This window comes from Anolis sagrei, chromosome 4 (genome assembly GCF_037176765.1).
Source record: "Anolis sagrei isolate rAnoSag1 chromosome 4, rAnoSag1.mat, whole genome shotgun sequence".
Classification (NCBI taxonomy): Eukaryota; Metazoa; Chordata; class Lepidosauria; order Squamata; family Dactyloidae; genus Anolis; species Anolis sagrei.
The window spans coordinates 222,473,551-222,500,441 of NC_090024.1; the positions used below are offsets into that span (position 1 = coordinate 222,473,551).

Below are 26,891 nucleotides of genomic sequence, written 5' to 3' on the forward strand. Positions count from 1 at the left end.
TTTTAAAAGCTGCTATAATTCTTAGTAGAGCTTTTACTTGATTGAAACAACTATGGACTTTGGTTGTTATGTGGTTAAATTCTATTGCTACTTGTTGATGAAAAGCCAAACTTTTTTTTTAATAGGAGAGAGGTGAAAGCACACACACATCTCACAAGCAAGTTTCGCTTGCTGAAAGTCTGGCAACTATTTCAGTTTTTTGAAAGTATTAGCTTTTTGCTGAGCCTTGAAAAATAGTCTTGCAATCTCACCCATATTCTTGCTTTATCTGATTTCAAGGTTTCATACCTAAAAAAGAGCAAACGTGGGAGTTGGGAGACCAAATAAGTGTTCTGGACTTCACAGATTTTTGAATTTTGCCTTCTCTTTGTTGCTTGACATTTGAGGATCTGTGTGTACATCTGCCGCTTGTTAAAAAAGCACTGAAGCAGTTTTTTAAAGCACTGGTGGAAACATTCATCTTTGGAAATGCTCTTCTTGGCATGTGACTGTAATTTCAAAATAAAGAAGGAATATACTTTCAGTTGGGAATGTGTTGAATGTATATACCAAGTATATTTGCAACATCCAAATCAGATTGGGGGAGTGAAACCGTATTCCTAACTATCCTGCTTGGCTTGATATCCCCTTCCTCTCTCCAGTGTGGCTTTGGCAGTCTCTCCTGCCTGGATCATCAGAGTCTTCAATCATTTACATTTTTTGAGTTGGCGGGGGCCATTTTTATAGCTCTGGCAAAGAAAGCGTTCAAATTCGAATTCCTTCTTTTCTCCCACAATGCTTTATTAGATGGCACTAGATGTCCAGAGCATTTTCATGATAGGGACAGGCAGAAATTGTGGAGGGCCAATACCTAACTAAACCAATTTAGATTTGAAAGAATGCATCTCTGGACTGAGAGCATTCCCAATGACTGTAATGCTGAAGATGTGCAAGCAGTGGATGGTTTCTAATAAATGATATGTAAATGTAAGTACCAAATTCTGCAGCTGCAATCTCAGCCATACAATTGTAGGATTAAAGCAATAAATATCAGTCTCCCACAGAGGAGACTATACCTATTTTATGGTATTCATGTCTTTCTACATGTACAGTGAATCATGTTGCTACAGATTTAGTACTTTTGCAGAATGCAGCCCATCAATCACTTGTGGCTTCTGACTATGCAGATGTCCCCTTTACCAATGAAATGAGGGCATACTCAAAATATATCTGTCTCTGTCTTCCCTTTTTAATTAATTTTCATTAAATTACCCTCTGTCTTTCTATCACTCTCTGTTTCTCTGTTTCTCTCTTCCCCCGGCCTTCACATTTACCAGGCATTACACTTGTTTGTCTTTGTTTTTAAACAAGACCTTGTGAAAAGTGTTCTAATGGCCTGTAATGATTATCCCAGTTGGTGTATCTTGCTTTCTTGCTGTGAACCAACCATTTATCTTTGTTAATTCTAATTATGTGCAGTTGACTTCTTCTAAGAAGCAGATTATTCTTTGGTTCAAGGAGCCACCTGTATAATTTGATAAACCTAAATAACCAAGATCTTGAGATGCCCCAAATACTAACCAGTTTTATTTGCTATACTTTTTTTGACTTGGGGTGCAGCCCACCTTATCAAATGCATTCAATAAGATGGGCACCAACCTTCAAAATTTATGCCAAGTAAAACCCGTTGGTTATTAAGGCACTATTACACCTCTTAGAGGTTTTATTTATTTATTTATTTTACTGTATTTGTATACCACCTTTCTCAACCAATCGGCAACTCAAGGCAGTTTCCAACAAATCGGTATACATAAAACATAATATAGATAAAACATTAAACAGTATAAAACATCACCAAAGCAGTAAAAACAACAACATCAGCGTCTCATTATTATCAAGCATTGTCCAGTTTTAGTCGGGGTTTTGTTGTTTGTTTGTTTGGCATCACTACATCCTTAGAAATATTACAAAATATTATTAAGAGACTTCAAAGAGACCTTACAAAATAGAGAAAAGATTTAGATCAGCTTTCCAATGTTAAGAAGCAACATTGTAGAGTATATAAATAAGTTCAGAGTTAATGAGAAGGATTAACCTGGTTTTGAAGTAAAATTGCAAAGCATTTGTGTATAAGCAGAAGCTTGAACTTAATCTCAGTGAGGTGTTGCTATATTAAAGAACATGATGGGAAATGACGAACTTTCTAATTATACCTTAATGAAAGTTATTTCTTCAAGAGAAGATGGGAGCTTAGTGTAATAATTACACAAACACAGTTATGAATATTTTCAAATTATTTCTCATCAGCCAAATAATAATGATAATTGTATTACTTATGCCTTTCATGGCTCAAGGCAGGTTACAACACTTCTATCTCTAAAACACTTATATTAACTACATGCGAATTGGGAGATTCCAAAAATTGACCTCTCTAGATTTTAACACTTTAGACTGGTTGGAGGGGTTTTTTTAAAAAAAAGAATGGTGGTTTGTGGCCTCTGTGTCAATGAGGATGTAAATCCACTCTGAGTTGTAGTCCATGCTCCAAAGGACCTTCCCAATGTGCTGGTTTTTTCAAAAGGAGATCTCCAGTGTACTGCTTAGTTATTAGCTTCAGCATCTTGGATAGCACCGCTAAAGTTCCAATTAGACCCCTAATGAATTAATTGTTCCAGTGATGTGGAAGCTGTCATTTTCTAATAGTAGAGGTGTGCAATTCAACCAACAGGCATGCCATTTCAGGATCTATTATCGGCAGACCCCTCATTCTGTTTACCGGGAAGTCACTCAAATCAGGAGGGGTGTCGCCATTTTCATTCAGTAAAGATTAGCTGATTGGCTACAATGGGAAGCTTTAAAGCAGGGGTCCTCAAAATCAGGCCCGGGGGCCAGATACGGCCCTCGCTCAGGGTCAACCTAAGTCTGAAATGACTTGAAAGCACACAACAACAACAACAACAATCCTGTCTCATCAGCTAAAAGCAAGCAAACACTTCCAACTGAAATACTATATTTGTTATATAAGTTTATATTTGTTAAAATTGTTCTTCATTTTAATTATTGTATTGTTTTTAACTTTTTTTTGCACTACAAATAAGATGTGTGCCATGTGCATAGGAATTCATTCATGTTTTTTTTTCCAAATCGTAATCTGGCCCTCCAACAGTTTGAGGGACTGTGACCTGGCCCTCTTTTTAAAAAGTTTGAGGACCTCTGCTTTAAAGTCTCAATCCTCATGAAATCTACTTCAGTTTTAGACCCCACTTACAACTGCAGGCCTGCCAAGTTTCAAAGGAATTCACCAATCTACGGATTTTTTGGAATTATTTCAAGTTTTTACCTTAACATTGTTTTAAAATAAGACAAACGCAAGAGAGGGCTCTGGGAATTGTAGTCACTGATGTGTCCATTCTCCGCCAATCAGAACATGGACAAAGCCAGGCTTTTTATTGGCAGAGAAATAGGGAGAGAGAGAAACTTCAACTCCCATTATACTCAGAGAGGAACTCAGAGACTTTGCAATTCCTGCCCCATGAATATGCTGTGGGGAAAGTGAGTTCCCAGCAGGGCCCTCTCTGGAGAAGGAGCCTAGGAAACTTCCCAAAAAGAAATGGACAGACGCTGCTGCTACCAGGGGAGAGAGAAAAAGACGCTCTAATAATCCCATCTTCTCCAGGAGCCCCACAGCAGCCCCGGCCTCAGGTATATTGTATAGACTTTGCTCTGTCCTGGCCAGTAGCTGATAAAATCTGGCTCTCTTAATCTGTTTTGCCGGACTTTTCAGCTCCCTCCTCCCCATTCCATTTTTGGAGATTATATGAAATGGACCACCAAATATTACAAATCATTTTCGTTCAAACTGATTCAGGCCCAACCCTACGTAACAATATTGTGTAAAGAATCACGTGATGGCTTAAAAGATTTATTACAGCATACACTTCTATATTTTGGATGGAATAACTGTACTTCATTGCATGATTCTGATCAGATAGACTCTAGTTCTCTCTCTTTTTCCTTGCTGCAATACATTCTACTCAATAAATTGAGCGTCTCAGATGCCTCTTGATCTTTAATTGTGGTTACTGCAATAGATCGACACTGTCAGTCTGGAGGTTGTGATATTGATGGCACAGATCTTTGTCTGCCTTCTCAGAAATAAGCTCTACAAGAGCAATGCATGGCCCACCCCCTCACTGTATTCCCCACTTTATTCCCCCATCACAACTAGTTAAGCTTGATGTTTCTGTGCTACTAATGGCAATACAGGAGCAGCTGTGATTGCTGCTTCTATAAAGGCAGCTCCATAAGCAAACTCCTGCTCCAAACTAATGGATGGTGGATTTTAACTTCCCACTCCTTGAGCAATGCCAAAGCATCCCTGATCTTGTTCAGGATTGCTGAGATAGGTCATGAGATTAAAATTTTAATGTGTCCCTCCATATGCACATATATGTTGGGACATACTTCTAGTATGTTACTACACAGAGAATTTGCTAGTTACTACTTGCATCTGCAATATGGAGATAATGGAGGTCTACTGTCTTACAGAATTCCAATGATATGGTGTCTGTAGATACCTGCAGGGTTCATTATACTGGAATATTACTTATAACCATATACCTATAATTCCATGATAAAGTCACCTTAACATTAGTCAGAAATGACTTGAAGGCACACTGAAATAAACATGAGAGCTTTAAACATAACAGGTGGTCATGAAAAAGAAACCTTATGATTTTGCTGGTTGTAACTATGATTTATTTCAGCCAGTAAAGTACAGTATAAAGCTGAGTGTTTTCCTCATTCTCTGTTTGAATAACTAAGAGCTTGGCATTTTTCTGGAGCATGAATGTAGTACAGAGTATCCAAAATCCATCATTACAATTTCAGTTCTATATACAGTTGAAACTATAAAAATAATTTTCAGACCCACTGTATACTTCTGCAGAAGTCTGTGGGTTAAATCAATTTATAGTCTCCAGTGGATGATTCCTGTTTGTAATCATTCAGAGGGAAGGAGTTTGTGCTTGAGGAATATGTGGGCTATAGTTTATATTGCATGAGCACATCTAATAATGAAAGTATATTGTTCTAACAAGACGCTGGCACGTGAAGGCCACATAAGACCAGTAGTGTCATTATGAAGTAATCATGTTCAGTTTCTTCCAATTTTACAGATTATTTTTTTCTGGGGAAAAAAAAAAACAATTTTACTAGGCCACCCAGATTGTATAGTTGTGCCATGCATGAGCTGATGCCTTAAGTAGTGCCACTTGGCCTTGGTAAATTTATAGCACTGTACTGTTATTGTTCTTTAAATAGGTGGCTTGGCAGCAAGTATACTAATTTGATGTTAACAGAAACTACAACCTTTGATTTATAGTAAAAAAAAAATACATGAAAGAAGTGTAATTCCTTCTTGTTACAAAAGTGCAGCAAAAGGGGAGGTATCCTAACCAAGTTGAGTTCCCTCCGGGGTCAAGGAAGATGGGATAGAAATGAAGTAAGTAAATAAATAAATGTAAGTTAGGGCAACAGTACAATTTTATAAATTTTCCAAGGCCAGGTTCATTTTGAGAATGTTGTTTGAGATATGCTAATGTATAGAACAGTAAGCACATTAACAGTGAAGGTCTGCATATCTCTGTTTGTCATTGTGGTCCCAACTACCATATTTTATTGCATAATAATCACCCTCGCCTCCTTTTTTTAAATGAAAGAGGTGCGACTATTACATGAGGAAAAAACTCTGCCTTTGATTCTTTGGTTTCTGTTTGTTTGTTTGTTTAAAAATGTCTTACCTTCAAAAGGGGAGAAGGAGGGATGATCCATCCTCAAACCAACAAATCTATTTCTGTTTATGTTTTAAAACTGCAGAGCCATTTGAGGCTGATGCCTCCTCCCTTCCTTATTTCTCCAAAAGCAAGGTAGTTTACATAACCTGAAATGGAGTTCTTGGGAGACCTCAACTTCAGGTTTTTAAAACTGCCTTAAAACCTAGGAGGGAGGAGAGAAGAGTGGAGCTTCACAGACCTCTATTTAATAGTTTTTAAACTTCCTTGCTTCCAGAGAAAGAAGGAAGAATCAGCCCCAAATGGCTCTGCAACCATTATATGATGAAAACAAAAAAAATACTATTTTTGGCATCCCAAAAATTGAGGTGCGACTGTTATGCAATGAAATATGGTAATTTATCTTGGGATTCTAGCAGAAAACACAATACGAGCTGTAAGTATCAAACTGTGGGTCAACTAACAATAGCTCATGTTCCTCCTTCAACCCAGCTGCATAAAATCAGACGCTTTTCATTTCATCTTTTTACTGGCTGATTTGTAGGCATGAAAGTGGAACTGTAGTTATTATTAACTGCAGATTAAGTTTATGAAAATGAGCTACAGTGCATTTTTGCTCCTTAAGATCAAAACGAAAACCTGGGCGCATTTTCTCCACATTTAGTCATTAAATTATGGCCCCAGTGCTCCCAGTCTGCGTTTTGCAGTCATTCTGAGGAGACATACAATGTGCTCATACAAATGCAGACATAACCCTTTACAATAGTAAAAATAAAAATGTTGAATGCTAAAAATGAGTGATATTAGATGGTTTTCAGATGAATCGTGTCTCTGTACAGCTTTCCTGCAAAGCTAGCATGGTTGAGGATTCTGGATTTTGGTTCATAAGACACTTTTCAGATTTATGCTTTTTTGCATATCAGAAATGATTATTCATGTCACAGGTTGAATTATCTTAAAAATTATAGAAGTAAAAGAGTGCCTTCCAGTCCTATTTCTCTTATCTGCGTCCTGTTGGCACCTGTGATAACCTCGCAAGGCGTTAGATCTGCCCACTTCTTTCCACTTCTTACAAGAATAGTAGGAACAAGGGACCATTGTCTCAGTTCTGAGAAGAGAGCATTTTGTTCCGCTTTTTTGCCATTTCATTCTTTCAGGTTGCCTTAATTAATGAGCTTACTGCCTGACTAGGAGTAATGAATGGATTATCGGTGGGTTATCCTACAAGAGAGGGCAGAAAGCTGCCCGATTTTGAATGGCTCACTAGGCTGGCTTCAAGAGCTTTGGTGCGAGTATAAGGCAGAATTCCCAGAAGAAAGAAATTTTCAGCATCCTCTACCATATATCTGTAGTATGAGGCAACACACGATCCCCCTTTACAGCAATCAGAGCATGCAAGAAACTCATTGGAGCACACATGGCGACTTGAGCCCACAGTTGATATTGTGCAGTAAGCCGTACTGAGTAACACAGTTTTCCCCTTTTCATGTTTGCCAAAGCAGAAGATGCTTGCAAATCATTGAGAAATTTTGTTACACCCAGCCCTTCCCAACCCTCTAAATGGAAGGAAGTACTTGATTCTCTGCCCTGACCCAGTCTCTTCCTTGCCAATCAAATCAAGGGACAGTAAAAACGCACATGTAAGCAGTTGGCCTTTGTTTTCTCTTTAGTGGAAAGTGCAGTGGAGCATACACCCTGGTTAGAATGGATAGATATTGTAAAGCATGAGGAGGGTCTTATTCTTCACCCAGTTGAGAGAACCATAACAGGGTAGGATTCATTAGCATATCGGAAAGTGAGGAAAATATGTGTGTGGCTGCATCTGCTTCAACAGTTCTGTTCCTGTGTCAGTCGGGGTCAGAACATGCCAAGTTAATATCCATTTATGCCAGGGATATTTAAAATATGACCAATGGCTGGATGTGATCCACTTATTATTGTTGTTGTTGATATTGTTATTATATCTCTTCAAATGCCCCATGTCTCCTAGGGCACGAGGATGCAATTTCATTATATTCCCTGGAAGAGGGAGTGTCAAAAACATAATAAAAATACACACTGGATTTTTTTTCTCTGAACAGACAACTTCTTAAAACTATGGGGCAGGCCCTGAAAGGTCCTGTTTGGGGTGAGGGTGGGACAGTGAACACCCCAACTCCTACCAGGTGCCTATATCTACAGCATTACTCTTTTTGGACATTCACTAGACTGATAGAGTGGTCTTGAAGCAGCTCATGCCTAGGTGGTTCTACTTCACCAAATCCAATGGCAGAGTGGAACCAGAGCTTATAAAGTTGAGTGCCAATATTTTTAATCAAGTGGCATGTTCAAATGATCTGTCAGCCCACATCAGCATTTCTTAGTTCCACAAAACTTCATAATACCTGAGAGGAAATTACTTTCTCTAGTGAAAATTCAATTTTGGAATTGTCTCTGTTATAATACAAAGTACTTCGATAGCCACAATGATGTCGTGGTTTGAGCATTGGACCACGATTCTGAAGACCAGAGTTCAAGCCCCTGCTCCACCATGGAAATCCACCAGGTGACCTTGGGAAAGTCATGCTCTCTCAACCTCAGAAGGCAACAAATATGAATATTTCCAGGAAAACCGCTGCGATGGGTTTACCTTTTTTGCTCACCAAAAGTCAGAAATGTCTTGAAGACACACAGCAACAAATGTTGGGATTTCTTTGTATTAAGAGGACAGATAAGATCCATTAACTTTACAAAAGATATGTCCTTAGGGGACATGAACACGGCTAGAACTGGTTTGTGATGTTTATCAATACAGCTGCCTGCCTTTTCAGACTCTATTTAGAAGGTGTGGCTCAGGGAGCTGTCATGGTAAGCTTCAACACTCTACTGTATTTATTAAACCTGTTGCAGCTTTGAAATTTCTTCGGTATCTTTCTCCATGTTTAATAACTTTGGTTTATTTCATGGATCTTTTGTATGCCATACAAGGTATCAGGATAATACTCCATTGAATTGGGCAGTCGGAACTCTCTTGATGCTGTGTTTCTTGGGTCGATGACTATATCTTTTAGACTTAAATTAGGAATTGATTAATTACAAGGCAGAAAAGAAAATGTGGTGTTACTTCGGTTTTCTCTGGACAACTGTTTGGAGGTTTTCATGACAGATAAACAATTGGAGAAAAAGTAATGATTTAGAATCTGAACTGACTACCAACTTCATTTTTTATTATTAATATATCAGTGTAGTCAGCAATGCCTGCATTTTATCGTAATTACAGGAATGAGTTATAAAACTTCATGCTAAATATTAACTTGTATTTCCTTAGATTAAAAAAGCCAGATCTCAACTATTTTTCAAGTGTTCTATATTAACTCCCCGCATGACAGCTGTTCTCATTGTGAAACAGGCAGCATTCTTTGCACACAGATACTCTTCAACGTAAAAAGCTTATTCTGAGTGATGAATATAGTCTGCAGAAAAGAGACAATTGTGCTGTTCTCAACTTACACATGAAGCACAACTTTCACATAATCCTTTGTTAGTGGACAGTTGCAGTTCAGCTGCCAAAGCTCCTGCAGTCACACATTAGTCTCTGTTTGTCATGCCCCACACTTCATAGGTCAGTCAAATTGTCTGGAAAGTTCAGTAGTGTCTTGAATGCTTCAGGATTTTCCAAATTAGAGGAACAATCTTGGGGTAGTTGGTCCTGAATTGTATTTTATTTTCCTCTTAAGACTGGGGTTGTCAATGTCCATAGGTCCAGAGAGAAATATACTCCCCCACCTGACCCCAATAGCTGCTGCAGGCCATACGTCATCCTGCTGTTTAGAAGTGGCAACCTCCTTTTAAGGGAAAATAGGAAGGCTGGAGCATCCATTGCAGCGTAACTCATCGACTTGGTGTTGCCTAGCCTGCCTTGGGGTTGTAAATCTTCCATTCCAGTGCTTTGCAGTGGGACTATAGGGTTCATTATTATTTGCAATTTTTATTAAGGCTGGGAACAAATCTTGTGGTGGACATGGGACTGACAGTATACTTTCCCTCCTTTTGTATGTTTTGTTATTTTTTAAGCTGTTAGTTCATTGAGAAGTAGAACCATACAACCATAGAGTTGACATGGAGTGTAGAATGCATTCCTTCTTAATGTTGCAAATATTAAAAAATCGATACAGATTTAAGTTACAAAAATAATTTTAGTCACATTTCTTCTGTACTCCTCTCATCCAGATGATATGTACTCGTGAGTTCCTGATTTGAAGATACTTAGCCACCCATATTCATGGGAGCTGGGGGGTGCAGGACCTTGCAAAAGTAGAAAAATGTGAAAACAGTGAACACAGGCCTCAGTGGGCAGCCTGTGGGACTCTCCGGAGGGAAGGAGGGAGCATGAAAAATAGGCACCTGGTGCACTGTCACCACTCCTCATAAACTAAGGGTCACTGCATGTACATTCAACACAACAGCCGCATGCTTCAAGAGGAAGAGGAGGATAAGCGATTGGATGCACATACACATAGCAGCATGTTTGCCTTAAGAGACTAACATAACTAATTCCATGGAATTGTAATAGCATTCAAGAAATAAGTATTCCATATTTCTTCTCCAGTTGGTCTTCCATAATTGCTAACTTTAAGAGATCCTATATAAATGCAAGAGAGATGCATAGCTTCTGACAAATAGAAATTTGTAAAATTAAAAGATATAAACAGTTAATTTATATATTATCAAAGTGTTGGTGAGGAAGGGAGCCTAATACCTGTAATATGGTACTGTTACAGCTATACTGAAAGCTTACAGATGAATTCTTGCCCCCTTTTTGTCCTATAGAAATCCCTTTTTGCAAAGTAGTTTGGTGTTGGAGAAAGGAAACATCAATTGTTGAGTGCATTCCATTGCAACAGTAAACAGCGATGAACAATATTTTGTTGCCTTTCTCATCCAGGTTCCTATGTATTCTCAAAATCGTATCCACATGTATCAATTAGAAAATGAACCTGATTTAAGATGCGTATCCTTATAAAGCTGTCTTAAATTGAATCACATGATTAATCCATATAGTTTAAACAAATCTCTGTAGACTTCCCCCCCCCCCCCCCCCCCAAGCAACATGGCTTGTAGTTGGAGTGCTTTCATTGAGAACCAGGGACCTTTTATGCCTACAAAGCATATGTCCAACTCTGAGCAGTGGCCTCTGTTTTGAGGCCAATAAACCTCTTTGTTGGAATAGATTTCTCCTATCCAGCTGGCAGCCCAAATTAGGCAACATGGCAGCTTTTGTTCTAGCCAATTATTTCATGTTTCTGTGCTCTCCTGACTAGCTTTTGAGTCTTTTATTTCTTGTGTCACGATTGCCTGGTAGGGAAGCTATTGTAACTTCCTGGAGGTTTTACAGCAGTCTGCCATGGGAAGCAAAAGAAGATGAGGGAAAGATAAATGTAGCCAGCCATGAAAACACAGCTTTGTTGTCAGTATCTGGTTTAGAAATGTAGTCGTGTTGCAAAAGTAGTCGTGTTGCAAAAGAGTGGTAGCGTGTTAGATTGTCCATATTCAGATGTTTGTAACGGTGCACTCAAGCATGCTTGCTAAATATGTATGATGTTTTGCATCTGTCAGAGTTGGTGTGCTAGGCTTAAAATATTTGAAACCTGCTTGCTTATTTATTATTTCTTGTTTGCAAGCTGTCCACTTCCCAAGACTGTAGGGTAGATGACCTTATATGAAACATATGTTTTGCTTTCAATGCAATATTTTATTAAAACTCAGTCCTCGTGCCATGTTATCTCCAGGCTTCTAAAGCTAGCCAAAATAATATTTGCAAGGTTTACAGACAACACTCAGATGACTTTGGCACATTTCCAGCAAAGTTACATTTCACATTCAAGGGGCAGGTGCCAGCAGCCCATCTGTGTGCCCTTGTAGTCCTAATTTGGACACAGATGGCAGACTTTGGTGCGAACACACACACTTGTCTACCGGCAACATAGTGTGCGGAGCAGTACTGTGGGGATTGAAGCTTCTGTACAAGCTGAAATGATTTAATAGTTCTGCCTAGAGTGCATGTGTCTGCATATGTCAGCATTCTGACTTGCTGAGTGTAGTCCATGAGACGTTGCTTATATTGCTTCAGTACATGATGTCTCAAATTACTTCTGGAGCATTGAATCAGCAAGTGACTTTCTAGGAAAGGCACTTTTACAAGGGTACTCTTATAGTGTTAATATTACCATTACTTGTTTACTTCCCCGCTGCGTTTCAAAAAGTCTATGGCCCTGCTAGTGTAGAGTAAGACAGAAATAACTACAAGAATCAAAACTATTGCAATCCATTCTTTATTGTAAGACTTTTAATCTTCCCTTTAAAATACCCCCAGTAAGATCTAAATTTAGTTGCTAGACTCCTGCAAGTATACACTAGTCTATTTCTAGGGAAGACTCATTGTAAGTCTGCACTTTTGTAAATCCCAATGATTCAGAGAGTCTCCTCTACTTGTAATATCAGTGAGATATCTTTATATATAAAATCTCAGCCTGTGTATGTTTGTGCTCGCAAAACTCAAAAAGTAGTCGGTCGATTGACTTGACATTTCGACACAACGTTGCATTGCAATACATGTGTGTTTTTATAGTAAAATGAAATTTAAACACAATGTTGCATTTGAACCCACGTGTATTTAGAGTAAAACATGCCGTCCGGAAATACAAAGTGGAATCTGTGATGCCCAAAGTAACCACTCACAGCCTAACTTTCATTTTACCTCAGCAGTATAAGAAATGAAAACTGAGCACTGAAATTTGGACACGGTATTGCATTCGAATACCTGCATGTATTTATAGTAAAACTAGCAGTCTGGAAATGGACAAAGTGGAATCAGTGATGCCCAAAGCAACCATTCACAGCCTTCTAATTTTAACACAGCAGAATAAGAAATGAAAACTTAGCAAGAGGAACCAATTGCTACACAGCTTTGCTTTTACCTCAGCAGTAAAAGAAATAACAACCCATGGCTATCAATAAAGTGCAGGGGTAATCTTTGCAAGTGTGCAGTTTGAATTTAGAAAACAATTGCTTCTCTCATGGGCAGGCATGTAGCCAGGGGGGGGGCTCGGGGGGCTTCAGCCCCCCCCCCCCCCGAAATTTTCATGGTGGTTCGCGAAAAGGCCTTATTGGTTCATTATTTAAATTGTTATGTTTATTCATATCATGATCTGATCACCATACTCAATATATCCCATATGCATGGGGGTATTGGGGTAATGATACAAAAGGTTTGCTAGGCTAGACCCTCTTTCACTCAGACTCAGCCCCCCCCCCCTGAACCAAACTCAGCCCCCCCCCCCGAAACCCCCCCTGAAAATTTTTTTAGCCCCCCCCCCCCCCGAAACGAAATCCTGGCTACGGGCCTGCTCATGGGCATTTATACATCTCATGCTCAAGAGTTGGTAAACCATCAGATCTTTATGTTTATGCAGAAAATGGGGAAACCAAAAATGTAGTCATTCCACTAGCTTTACAATAAAAATTATTATGTAAAAAACCCTCTTTTTCTTTCCCTTTCTTTCATTCCACACAGACACAGCAACACAAGGCAGAGTATTGAATTGAATGATGTATTTTCGCGATGAATCTATGTAGGCAACAATAATTTTATTTACTATCTCATTCATTTTATGTCAGACTGAGCCACAGCAAAGTGTGGTCAGGGTTAGCTAATAGCAAATAAAAGCTTTATGTGATCAACTGTGTGTTTCCCATTGTAGAGAAATGTTTATTATAAAGTGTTTATTATACTGTGTTTAAACTGTATTTATGTTTTACATTGGTTGCCATGTCCTAGCTGTGAGAGATAGGTTGCCATGGTGACAAGGCAGAAGAGGAGGTGGGCGGAGCTTAAGGAGAAAAAGGTTTGAAAGTGACAGTTAATTTTTAGTCAGGAGGATGAGACCCTGAGAGGAGGAGCAGAGTCAGATAGGACTCTGGAAAAGTAGTTTAGTCAGGAGGAAGAGACCCTGAGGGAGAGCAGAGTCAAATAGGGACTCTGAGAGAGTAACTCAGTCAGGAGGATGAGACCCTGAGAGGATGAGCAGAGTCAGATAGGACTCTGGAAAAGTAGTTTAGTCAGGAGGAAGAGACCCTGAGAGAGAGCAGAGTCAAGTAGGGACTCTGAGAGAGTAACTCAGTCAGGAGGAAGAGACCCTGAGAAGAGGGCAGAGTCAGTTAGGGCTCTGTGGTGTGAAGCAGTATAGATTCAGTTAGTTCTTGGTATTTGTGAATATTTCTTCAGCAAGGGAGCTGAAGGTGAAACCTCGTTAGATTGCTTGAGTTAAAAAGAATCTAACAGAGGGGGTTTTAGGATCGCCAGTAGTGGAAGACTGGGGATCAGTGGTTTGATCCGGTATAGGACAAACAGTGTGAATATTCACAACAAGGAACACTGAAATATTAAAGCACTTCACTGTAGAAGGAGTTTATAAGATTGTAACATCTAAAGCCTGAATGTATCTCAACCAAGCCATATTGTAACCATCAAGCATATGCCAAGCTCAACATCTCAATATTGCAACAATACGCTCTGTTTAACAATAAACTTGTTCTCTTTGTTATTTTAAACCTGCCTCCTCCATTGATTTTACGTTCGGTGCATTTCACTCTACCAAAGTTACCGCACAACGCAATTAGGGATAAACAGAGACTTTAAGACCAGCGTCTCTAAACATATTGGTGGCAGTTTAATTTAATAGCAGTCTAGGAACTTCCTTACAGTATTTTGGTGGTCCCATTTGGTGGGATTAACGCACGTCTTTACATTTTATTGGTGGCATTGATACGTCTTCACATATTTTTGGTGGCAGACGACGGGATTCGTGTAACAACTGATCGAGTGCCTTAAGTTTAATTTAGGAATAAGTTGTGAGGTAAAAGTTGTTGAAAACATGGCTACCAGGCGGCAGAGAAAGCTGGCTGAGAAAAGAGAGGGAGACCAAGAAGAAAGTTCGGGCTCTGAGGCAGAGACAGAGCCAGTGCCTATGTCAGAAATGGCTCTTAAGTACAAACTAGAGATGAAACGATTGGAGATGGAGGAAAAACAAAGAGAGAGAGAGCTGGAAATGGAGGCAAAACAAAGAGAATTTGAAGAAAAACGAAGAGAGAAAGAATTGGAGATGGAGAGAGAGGAGAAACAAAGAGAATTTGAAGAAAAACAAAGAGAATTTGAGGAAAGACAAAGAGTGAGAGAATTTGAACGGGAGTTAGAATTGAAGAGAATGGAGTTTGAGCTAGAGAAACAAAGATTGGCTTTGTCTCAAACATCCAGTGATATTCAGGAAGGGAGATCTGGAGGAGATACCCCAGATTTGACAAAGAAATTCCCTAAATTTACCAAGGACGATGATCCAGAGAAATTTCTAATATCTTTTGAGAGATGTTGTCGGGATTTTGGGGTGGCTAAGGAAAAATGGATGACATACCTTAGGCCTCAGATAAGTGGGAAACTTTTGCAGATTTATGGACAGATGCCTGAGGAGTCTTATGGAGACTATGATCTGTTTTAAGAAACAGATTCAACAAGAGTTTAGATTGACTCCTGAATATTACAGATTTAAGTTCAGGACATTAAAGAAAGATAAAACACAAAGTTTTGCTCAGGTGGCCTCAAGATTGTCTCAACTGTTCGAGAGTTGGATAAGGACGTCTGAGGTGGAAGATTACCAACAGCTGAGAGAACTTTTAAAGCTGGAACAGTTTTTTCAATTAGTGCCTTATGATATTCGCTGGGTGATTCAAGATCGCAAACCATCCACTATTGTAGAGGCAGCGGTTATGGCAGATCAAATAACAACCTTAAAAGAAGGATTCAAAAGGGAAGATCTGCCAAGTGACAAAAGAACAAACAGGCAGCCATTTTATTCACAACAAACGCGCCCACAGCAAGAAAAGGGTTCTGACTTAGAAAACACCATCTATAGGAGGCAGAGTGTAACAAGACAAACTGCTCCTGAGGTAAAAAGACGGTGCTTTCAATGTGGAAAATTGGACCATATAAAATATCAATGTCCCCTGTTAAGGAAAGAGAAAACAACCCTCTTTGTGAATAAAATGAAAGAAACACCAAAGGCAGAACCAGATACTGTTTCAAAGGAGAGTTCAGGCTCAGAGCCTCAAGAGAAACAATGTTTGTTCATCTTGTCAGGCAGCCCATCTAAGGATTACTTAGAAACCATTTCTATTGATAACAAAGACAGGAAAGGACTTAGAGATACAGGCTCCGAAGTGTGTATAGTGCACCCCGAAATAATACCTCAGAAATTTCAGCAGCCAACCTCTGAAATAAGATTAAAAGGTTTAGGACCTGCGATACCAACAGCAGTGGTGACTTTGCCAATAGAATATGAAGGATGGAAGGGTATGTGGGATTTTGCAGTCAGTCCTGACATACCATACAAATGTTTAATTGGAAATGATTTGGCTAAGAAGATTGAGAGCTGGAGGATGGCGTGTGAGGAGAAAGAATGTAACAACGAAAGCCCTGAACAAAAAGCCATGTGTTTTGCCATACAACAGGATGGGGATGAGAGTCCGGAAACCAGCGCTACAGTTGCTGAGCTTGTTAAGAGGACGGGAGGAGTTGAAGAGATTCGGCAGGAACAAGGAGCCGATGTTTCTCTTAAACCTCTATTCGCTTTAGCTCAAAACCCCACAGTATCGGCAAAAGAACAGCCCTCCGAGTTTGTGTTAAAAAATGGTGTCTTATATAGAGAAACCAGAAGTGTGAACTCGACAGAAGGATCAGTAACATGTAGTCAAATTGTAGTGCCTCAAAGTTTTAGAGAACAGCTGATGAGGGTGGCACACGAAAACCCTCAAGGTGGACATTTGGGTGTGAGGAAAACCACGAAGAGAATCACTAAGAACTTTTGTTGGCCTGGCATGTTCCAGAGGATCAAAGAGTTTTGCCAGTCTTGTGACATCTGCCAGAGATTGAGTACTGGAAGGGATAAAGTTAAAGCTCCTATGATCCCTATGCCAATGATTGGAGAACCATTTTACAGAGTAGGCATTGACATAGTGGGTCCTCTTTGTAAACCAAGCAGACGTGGTTACCGATACATTTTAACCATGATTGACTACGCCACAAGATATCCAGAGGCTGTAGCTCTGACTAACATCGAGACAACAACAATTGCAAATGCCCTGTTATCCATTTGGGGAAGAACTGGTTATCCTAGAGAATTGGTTTCGGATTTGGGAACCCAGTTTACTTCCAGGCTTATGTCGAAATTGCTTGAGTTATGTGGAATCAGACACCTGACTTCAACAGCTTATCATCCACAGACAAATGGACTAGTTGAAAATATGAACAAGACTTTAGTCAAAATGATAAAGTCTTACAGTCAAGAGAAGCCATACGACTGGGACGTCAAATTGCAACAACTGTTATTCGCCTACAGGACCGTCCCTCATGACAGTACTGGCTACAGTCCATTTGAATTGCTATATGGAAGGAAAGCTCGTGGTCCGTTAGACCTGATAAGAGAATATTGGGAAGAAAGTCCGGCGACAGATCCAGTTCCAGTGTCGGAGTATTTAAAGGATCTTCAAGCAACAATGCAGCTAGCTAGAGACATTGCTCAAGAACATTTACTTGCGGCTCAGCAGAGACAAAAAGACTATTATGACTCTACTGCTAAACCAAAGATCTTCAACATCGGAGATGAAGTTTTATTTTTATCTCCCAACAAAACCAACAAACTTCAATTGGATTGGTCTGGACCCTGGAAGATCATCAGAAAGCACAGCCAGATAAACTATGATATTTTTGATGAACATTCCAATGTAGAAAGAAGAGTCCATGTAAACATGTTAAAGCCTTATGTTGTAAGGTCTGCGAATGTATGCTTTGTTGTTTCGGAAGAGGAATCCGGTCCCTTTTCTTTTTGGGAGGGTGATCGTGAACAGTACAAAAATTTAGATCGGGTAGATATGAACATAGAATTGTCCCAACCACAGCGTAGAGAGGTTGTGGAAGTTTTAAGTAAAAAATGGCATTCTGATGAATGTAGTATGTCAACAAATGAAAATGGTTAGATAATGTGAAAGGTACGAATAACAAATTGTTAAGATGGAGTTTGTGTTTACAGGATTTTATATTTGAAATTAAACATGTTTCAGGTAAACGAAACATAGTTGCGGACGCCTTATCTAGGATTCCATAGGTTAAAGGTTTGTATGTATGTGTAATTGAAATGTACTTAACCATAATATGTTTCCCTTTCAGAATTGATGTATATGTATTTATTGTTGAATAATATGTGGAATTATTTTTGCCATTCTAGGATTGAGAATGGTCCAAAAATAATTTTTCTGGGGGGGAAGGTGTAGAGAAATGTTTATTATAAAGTGTTTATTATACTGTGTTTAAACTGTATTTATGTTTTACATTGGTTGCCATGTCCTAGCTGTGAGAGATAGGTTGCCATGGTGACAAGGCAGAAGAGGAGGTGGGCGGAGCTTAAGGAGAAAAAGGTTTGAAAGTGACAGTTAATTTTTAGTCAGGAGGATGAGACCCTGAGAGGAGGAGCAGAGTCAGATAGGACTCTGGAAAAGTAGTTTAGTCAGGAGGAAGAGACCCTGAGGGAGAGCAGAGTCAAATAGGGACTCTGAGAGAGTAACTCAGTCAGGAGGATGAGACCCTGAGAGGAGGAGCAGAGTCAGATAGGACTCTGGAAAAGTAGTTTAGTCAGGAGGAAGAGACCCTGAGAGAGAGCAGAGTCAAGTAGGGACTCTGAGAGAGTAACTCAGTCAGGAGGAAGAGACCCTGAGAAGAGGGCAGAGTCAGTTAGGGCTCTGTGGTGTGAAGCAGTATAGATTCAGTTAGTTCTTGGTATTTGTGAATATTTCTTCAGCAAGGGAGCTGAAGGTGAAACCTCGTTAGATTGCTTGAGTTAAAAAGAATCTAACAGAGGGGGTTTTAGGATCGCCAGTAGTGGAAGACTGGGGATCAGTGGTTTGATCCGGTATAGGACAAACAGTGTGAATATTCACAACAAGGAACACTGAAATATTAAAGCACTTCACTGTAGAAGGAGTTTATAAGATTGTAACATCTAAAGCCTGAATGTATCTCAACCAAGCCATATTGTAACCATCAAGCATATGCCAAGCTCAACATCTCAATATTGCAACAATACGCTCTGTTTAACAATAAACTTGTTCTCTTTGTTATTTTAAACCTGCCTCCTCCATTGATTTTACGTTCGGTGCATTTCACTCTACCAAAGTTACCGCACAACGCAATTAGGGATAAACAGAGACTTTAAGACCAGCGTCTCTAAACATATTGGTGGCAGTTTAATTTAATAGCAGTCTAGGAACTTCCTTACAGTATTTTGGTGGTCCCATTTGGTGGGATTAACGCACGTCTTTACATTTTATTGGTGGCATTGATACGTCTTCACACCGATCATCATATATGCTTGTGTAGAAATGGAGTTGACTGCTTCTTCACTATATTGAATACCATTAACAAAGTAGATGTGAAACATAAAGACCCATATGTTCAGCTGTAATGTGCCATATGACTTCTTTAGCAGTGTGATCCTTGCTTACTATGATACACAGCCCCTTAGGGTTTCAGAGGAAAGAGCTGCAATGACCTTCCCCATGCTCACTTCTTGTCTTGGGTCCTACAGCTGCTTTTCTTGGCATTCTTATACTCCAGTTCTTTGGGCACCTTGAAATAAATAAAAGCCCTTGTTTTAGACATTTCCTCCATGACTCAGAGCTTTATTGCTCATTAGTCCCAGTAAATATCTGAACTTTATGATGTACTTCTTTTCTAGTCCCATAAGAAGGTGGGTGGCTATGTTACATACTTGCTGCAGCATTCAAAAGCTGCTCTGTATGAAGTACATTAAATTAAATTATGTTTTCAATTATAAAAACATGAATTATTGTTTTATTTTGTGCTCTATAAATAGTTGCAGATGGGCCTGGTAGTAAACACTCTTAAGTTGTTGCAATGCAAAAAGGGAGAGGGATCTGGGGTCATTTCAGGCTCCAGGAATACTGCTTGCTCTGCTGACAGGAAAATACCAGTAATAAGTGCCCAAAGCATTTTGTTGGAATTCTGATTCCCCTTATCAGTTATTGAACACAAATAAGCAAAACTTGGAATTGGAGGTGTTTTTGGGATGGGGTGGACATTGGCATGGCCAGTAGGGAATTTAGCGATTACAATCAAAGTACAGACTGATCTGCTTCTCTTCTACAAAACCTGTTTCAGTGGCTTTATCATAAAGGAGGTGAAACTTGAGCAGCAGAAGACACTATGGTGAGATACATTTTTAGGGTAGGAGGCTATGGACCTTTCGGTGGACCAGTTGTTGCCACTGAACTTCATAAGCATGGGTTGGATCTTTTTCGGTGCTGATTCAGTAATGAGGCAAACCAGACTTAACTGACACTTTAAGAACAGTTTGCCCTGCTTCACTCCTCTTTTACCTTCCCCATACAGTCACTTTCATGCCCAGTCTCCTATCTCAGCAGATGGATCTAATCAGAGAACTCAATTAGCTGGGTTGGAGAACCTGACAAACAAGGATAGGTCCACAGGCTTGAGTTTCCCAATGCTTGCATAACATAATTGCAACCTCTGGGCAAGGTCACCTTCCTTACCTGACAAACCTATGTCTAAGCCAACACTTCAATTTGTACCATATTTGACACAATTAGGCCCAAGATTTGATAGTCCCTTATTATGTGACTAGTAGGTGTAGCAAATCATAGAATCATAGAATCAAAGAGTTGGAAGAGACCTCATGGGCCATCCAGTCCAACCCCCTGCCAAGAAGCAGGAATATTGCATTCAAATCACCCCTGACAAATGGCCATCCAGCCTCTGCTTAAAAGCTTCCAAAGAAGGAGCCTCCACCACACTCTGGGGCAGAGAGTTCCACTGCTGAACGGCTCTCACAGTCAGGATGTTCTTCCTAATGTTCAGATGGAATCTCCTCTCTTGTAGTTTGAAGCCATTGTTCCGCGTCCTAGTCTCCAAGGAAGCAGAAAACAAGCTTGCACCCTCCTCCCTGTGGCTTCCTCTCACATATTTATACATGGCTATCATATCTCCTCTCAGCCTTCTCTTCTTCAGGCTAAACATGCCCAGTTCCCTAAGCCGCTCCTCATAGGGCTTGTTCTCCAGACCTTTGATCATTTTAGTCGCCCTCCTCTGGACACATTCCAGCTTGTCAATATCTCTCTTGAATTGTGGTGCCCAGAATTGGACACAATATTCCAGATGTGGTCTAACCAAAGCAGAATAGAGGGGTAGCATTACTTCCTTAGATCTAGACACTATGCTCCTATTGATGCAGGCCAAAATCCCATTGGCTTTTTTTGCCACCACATCACATTGTTGGCTCATGTTTAACTTGTTGTCCACGAGGACTCCAAGATCTTTTTCCCACGTACTGCTCTCGAGCCAGGCGTCACCCTTCCAGGAGACATGCAAGACTCCTGGAAGACAGTAGCAAAAGAGAAATCTTAACCATGAAGCTCTTCGTGGCTTTTTTTTTCAACCTCAACCTATAGATCCTTTATGTGTAACTTTAAGCAGTCTTCTTACTCACAAAAGAAACAGGAAGCTGTTTAATTTAGATTTACTAGAAAGATACCAAGGGTGAGGAACAATGATCAGCTGACTTTTCCCCCCAGTACAGAAGCTATAGTGGCTCCATATCTCTTCTTTCCTAAATGATTCAGGCACATGCGGTTATTGGTATCCTATGACTCACGCTGAAAATGTGGTGTATTTAAAATTCATGTCAAAGTTCTTCTTTTATCTTTTTCACTACTTAACATTATGTTAAAAGTGCTACCTCTGTCTTAGAACAGAATCCACATCTATGCCTGGCATATGGTCCCAAATTGATTTTGCTGACCCCACTAGGACTGCACTTCCTGCTTATATGGTGCTGAATTTGGGGAATATGTTTTAGAGGGAAAGCTAACATTTGGTTTGAAACAAGGCACATTAGAATGATATACCGGTGGATCTCCAGAAAGAGTCGTGGAAACATTAATTATCTATTTTGTGCTTCATTCTAAAGCTAAATCATATATTTTCCTGCCAGTGTGCTACCAAGGGGAAAATGCTTTAATATAAGGTGTGCAAAGAGCATGTTGTTTAGAAACGGATTTAAGGAAAATGACAGCTTTTTTGCCATTGCCAAAGGTCTGCAGGTATATGTAAGGCCATGGAAATTGGCAGGAGCTGTATGTTCATCCATCTGTCCATCCCTCTATCCTTCATAGAAATGTGGAACACTTATAATGGAAATAAATTGTAAAGTGGTATCTGGAAGTCTGTACCACTTCAGACTACAAGTGTGGATGTGATAGATTTGAAGGTTCTTCTCTAACACCAATGTACTTCATTGGTCCTCCAGGTATAAGCAGAACCATTGAGAATCAGGTACCCAGCAAACATCAACTTGGGCAGTCTCTCCAAACAGGATAATATGATTGTACTAAAATCCATTTAGTACTACAGAAGAACCAGCATGATTGCATTTTCCAGTTCCTCCCAGCAAAGGTCCTACCGGTCATTGACTGCCAACCACTCGCCTGAGCATTTTCCTAGGAAAGAAAGCTTCATTTTCCAGGCAATAGTTTTTGCATATTCCAGTTCCTAGGAAGTGCTTTTCTTATTAGTAGATGTATCAGCTTAAGCATGATTTCTGACACTGGAGAACTGATATTACCAGATGCTGAGAATGTTTATTAAAAAAAATATCTGGAAGTCTTAGCAGTTCAGAGGGTTTTTGTAGCATTTACAAGTTCAGAGCTGTCTGGCACAATGTGTGTGTTCCATGTTGGTGGAGGTGAAAAACCGCTTGACTGTAACCTGGCACTTAAATGTCTATTATTGTCTAAAAGGACTGTAAAGGAACCAAGTGAATTTGCATTGTCTTCATGTCAGTTGTCTTACATTTACTTAGTTAACAAAATAAATCAAAAATGGCTTCAAGCCTAGTGGAAAATGATGCATTTGGCCCAGCTTTTTGTTTAATTTTCTTGGATGGCCTTTTAAAACTGAGCTTCACAGTTCATTGTGCATAGGCGTGATCCCTATCCTGGGATTTCTTGAGTTTCCTTACACCAGCTAATTTTTAACCGGATCCTATAACTTCTCTTTGTTTTGCAGACTGCAATGTCTTTCATATTTTTCTAATGCAGAGGACTTTCTTTATTAAGTTCCCATTTTATGTGTGATATATACAGAAGTTGCAGGAAAATCCTCCGTGTTGTTTGAGTGAATGTTGAACTATTTGTGTGAAGCAAAAGATTAAAGTGATTGGTATAGAAGTTGGGTAGCCTCATTTGTTTGAAACTATATTGCTAATACGATATATTAAATATATTGAGTACAAAGAATCCTTTTGAATTAAGTAGCTCTAGCACAGCTTGCTGATGACTCAAGAAAACTTGGGTTCCTACTTGGGTTCTTATCTTAACCAGACATTTGTAGCCTTTAGCTATTTATACGTATTAATGATATGGCAGTGTGTAGGATACCGAAGAACAAATGTGTTCCTTTAGATATCCCTGTTTAGCAGCACTGCTTACATTGCTAAGCCCTTTCCAGTTAAAGTGACCCATGCTGGTACATTTTGTTTTGACTGTGAAATGGTATTTAGTGCTGTATGTCACATAAGAAGAAGTAGTTTCTAACTTTTGTAGTATCCAAAGCAACTTGGGTGACTGTTGTAACCTGCAATATAACTCTCAATTTTCCAAAGATAGTAGTTAGCACATATAAATTAAAAACCACTTTTTCCTAATCATTGTGCAGACTCTCCAATGGGAGTCAAGTTATAGTGATAAGCCAAAAGCTTTCAGTGATATCTATGAATTAACTGCCAAAGGGAAGAACTTTATATATGCAGAACTCTAAGTATATGTACTAATGTCTATTTTTGTTTCCTTCCAGGATATAAGACATGAAGCCAGTGACTTTCCATGCAAAGTGGCCAAACTTCCTAAAAACAAAAATCGCAACAGGTACAGAGATGTCAGCCCCTGTAAGTATTCTATCGCTCTGAAATCATTTAAGTCAGTTTATGTCTATTTACACAATGTTAAGTATATCCAAATAAATGTATACTTCTGCTGCTAATGAATACATCACATTTACAAAGTTGTTGATTTAAATAGCATTCCCTGATTTGGCAATTCTAGCATATTTTTACTAGATTTTCATATACTGATTGTAGTAGATCTCCAGAGGCGGTCGTAATTCATTCTGGCTGCGGTCACTAAATAGTTAAAGAGTTTTTCTTTGTTTTCTTCCATTCCGGTCTCTATAATACCAAGTAGGAAGTATTCTAGTTTTAATTGTAGATTTATTTTTAATATCTTCTAGATCTCCTGCTGAATTTCTTTCCAGTAATTATTATTATTATATTATTATTATAACTTTATTTGTACCCCGCTAGCATCTCCCAAGGGACTCGATGCGGCTTACAACAGGCCGAAGCCACAGAACAACAATACAGCAAAACAATACAAACAAATTAAAACAGTTAAGCAAGTAAACAAAACAGTAACAATACATCAGACAATTATTAAAACTGGGCCGTCCAGAGTAGTGGGTACAGGATTAAAAGTGCTGATATTGTGGGAGGAATATAGGGTTATAACATAAGTGCAGTGTGCGGTGTGCAGTGATCGTGGTTCTACTAAAGTAATTTCTTGCTATTTTGTGGGAGCACCACATGTGGTAGAAAGACCCTACATGATCCTCACATTCTCAACATTTGTCATTTAATTTTGGATAAAGTCTAGCTATTTGGGGGGGGGGGGTGATGTACCATCCGTACGTAATTTTTAACTAGTTTTCCTTTAAATCATAGGTGTAAGTCCACTTTATTTTTTGGTTCTACACCTTCTATGTATTTATTATTTACTTATTTACTGTATTTGTATACTGCCCTTCTCAGCCCTCAGGCGACTCAGGGCAGTTTACAATGACAATGATTTGATGCCCAAAAACACCATAAAACATTTAAAAACATTAATACATAATATAAAACCATAACAAGAATATTAAAACATAGATCATTCGCGTCTCTTAATAAAAAGCATTGTCCCATCTCGTCGTCCCACTCCTCCTTTTCCCGCTCCTCTAATTGAATAGTGTGTCCAATATTTGTGGTCCATTTGTCTTTTATTAACTCCATTTCTGTAGACCATTCCAATATCGATCTATCTATCTATCTATCTATCTATCTATCAATCAGTTTATTTTCTGGCTTCATAATTTTGTCCCAAAATGTTTCTTTATCTGCAAAGCCTTTGTTCTTGTCTTTAATAAAATATTAACTAATTTGTCTTTGCTTGAACCAGGAAATTCTTTTATCTAAGAGGGCCATCTTGTTTTTTCAGAAGATCTCTGTATGTTAACCATGTAGCCTGTGCGGTTTCTCTTCTGTGGCCTGGAGCAGCATATGTTGGGCTAACTCATTTTCATCATGACATTGACCTTATTAAGTATACCTGACCAAGAGATGGTCACCGAAGATTTGAAGTCCTGTTTCCCTGGCCCAAATCTAACTGAACCTATTTTTTCAATCAAAATATGATGTTATCTTGCAGCTGCTCATCTTCAAGGGCTATTGATATCTCATGGCCACTTCTTTTAAAAATTGAATTGTACACTGTAGTCACAGATCTTCTGTCTACATTAAAGTTGAAGATGCAGTTTTTCCATATCCTAGAAAACCTCTACAATCACTTAATAGACTAGAAATCTGTTGAGCCTTCCAGGAAAACTCAATAGAAGCTATAATGTTGCACATAATTTTGCTTACTGGTCAGTTCTCGGGGTTCTTTTTGTGGTAACCACCATTGATTTTGTTCGTTTTAGATTATGATGATGATATGGCTTCCAGTCAGTTTGGTTTTCCTGTAAAATGAGGGGATTCTTCTATATCTGGGTAGGCTAAATAGAGTAAACTTCAGTTCTTTAAAAATGAAGTGCAGTTACTGTCAAAGTGGTTTGGATGTTGATAATAGCTTTCTGGGTTAGGAGAAACATTAATTGAATAATATATATAACAGTACAAGCAGAGTTATTAAGTTTCTCATTTATTGAGATTCAGCTTTTTTCTGAGAATGTAAGCAAAGACTTCATTTAAAGAAGAGGTTTATAAAAATAAGCATTCTAAAGGATTGTCTAGACCAGTGTTTCTCAACCTTCCTATTGCCGCGACCCCTTGATACAGTTCCTCATGTTGTGGTGACCCCCAACCATGAAATTATTTTCATTGCTACTTCATAACTATCATTTTGCTACTGTTATGAATCATAATATAAATATCTGATATGCAGGATGTATTTTCATTCACTGGACCAAATTTGGCACAAATACCCAATACACCCAAGTTTGAATACTGGTGGGGTTGAAAGAGGGGATTGATTTTGTTATTTGGGAATTGTAGTTGCTGGGATTTATAGTTCACCTGCAATCAAGGAGCATTCTGAGCTCCACCAATGATGGAATTAAACCAAACCTGGCACACAGAATACCCATGACCAAAAGAACATACTGGAAGGGTTTGGTGGACATTGACCTCGAGTTTTGGAGTTGTAGTTCACTTACATCCAGAGAGCACTGTGTACTCAAACAATGATGGATCTGGACCAAACCTGGCACGGATACTCAGTTTGCCCAAATGTGAACACTGGTGGAGTTTGGGGAAAATAGACCTTAACATTTGGGAGTTGTAATTGCTGGGATTTATAGTTCACCTACAATCAAAGAGCATTCTGAACCCCACTGATGATAGAATTAGGTCAAAACTTCCACACACAACCCCTATAACCAACATAAAATACTGTGTTTTCTGATGGTCTTTAGCGACCCCTCTGACACCCCCTTGCAACCTCTCCAGGTGTCCCAATCCCCAGGTTTAGAAATGCTGGTCTAGACTATAAATTGTAATGATAAGATCAGTTGTCAGTATCAGACCTTGTTAAACCTCAGCCATTCTTCCCCCTTCCCTTTTACAAAAAACAAAAAAACCCTCTTTAGAACCCAATATACGAAAACAGGTATCATTTAGTATTTCATTGTCTGGAAAT

At 39.1% G+C, this 26,891-nt stretch overlaps 1 protein-coding gene across 2 annotated transcripts in view; it reads left to right on the plus strand.

Moving 5' to 3' along the window:
• PTPN1 (protein tyrosine phosphatase non-receptor type 1) overlaps positions 1-26,891 on the plus strand; it is a 112,219-nt gene that overhangs the window by 51,381 nt on the left and 33,947 nt on the right. For both annotated transcript variants that reach the window (XM_060772120.2, XM_060772121.2), the window contains exon 2: positions 23,740-23,830. In XM_060772120.2, the coding sequence (XP_060628103.2) occupies positions 23,740-23,830 (91 nt within the window). The remainder of the gene's footprint in view (positions 1-23,739; positions 23,831-26,891) is intronic.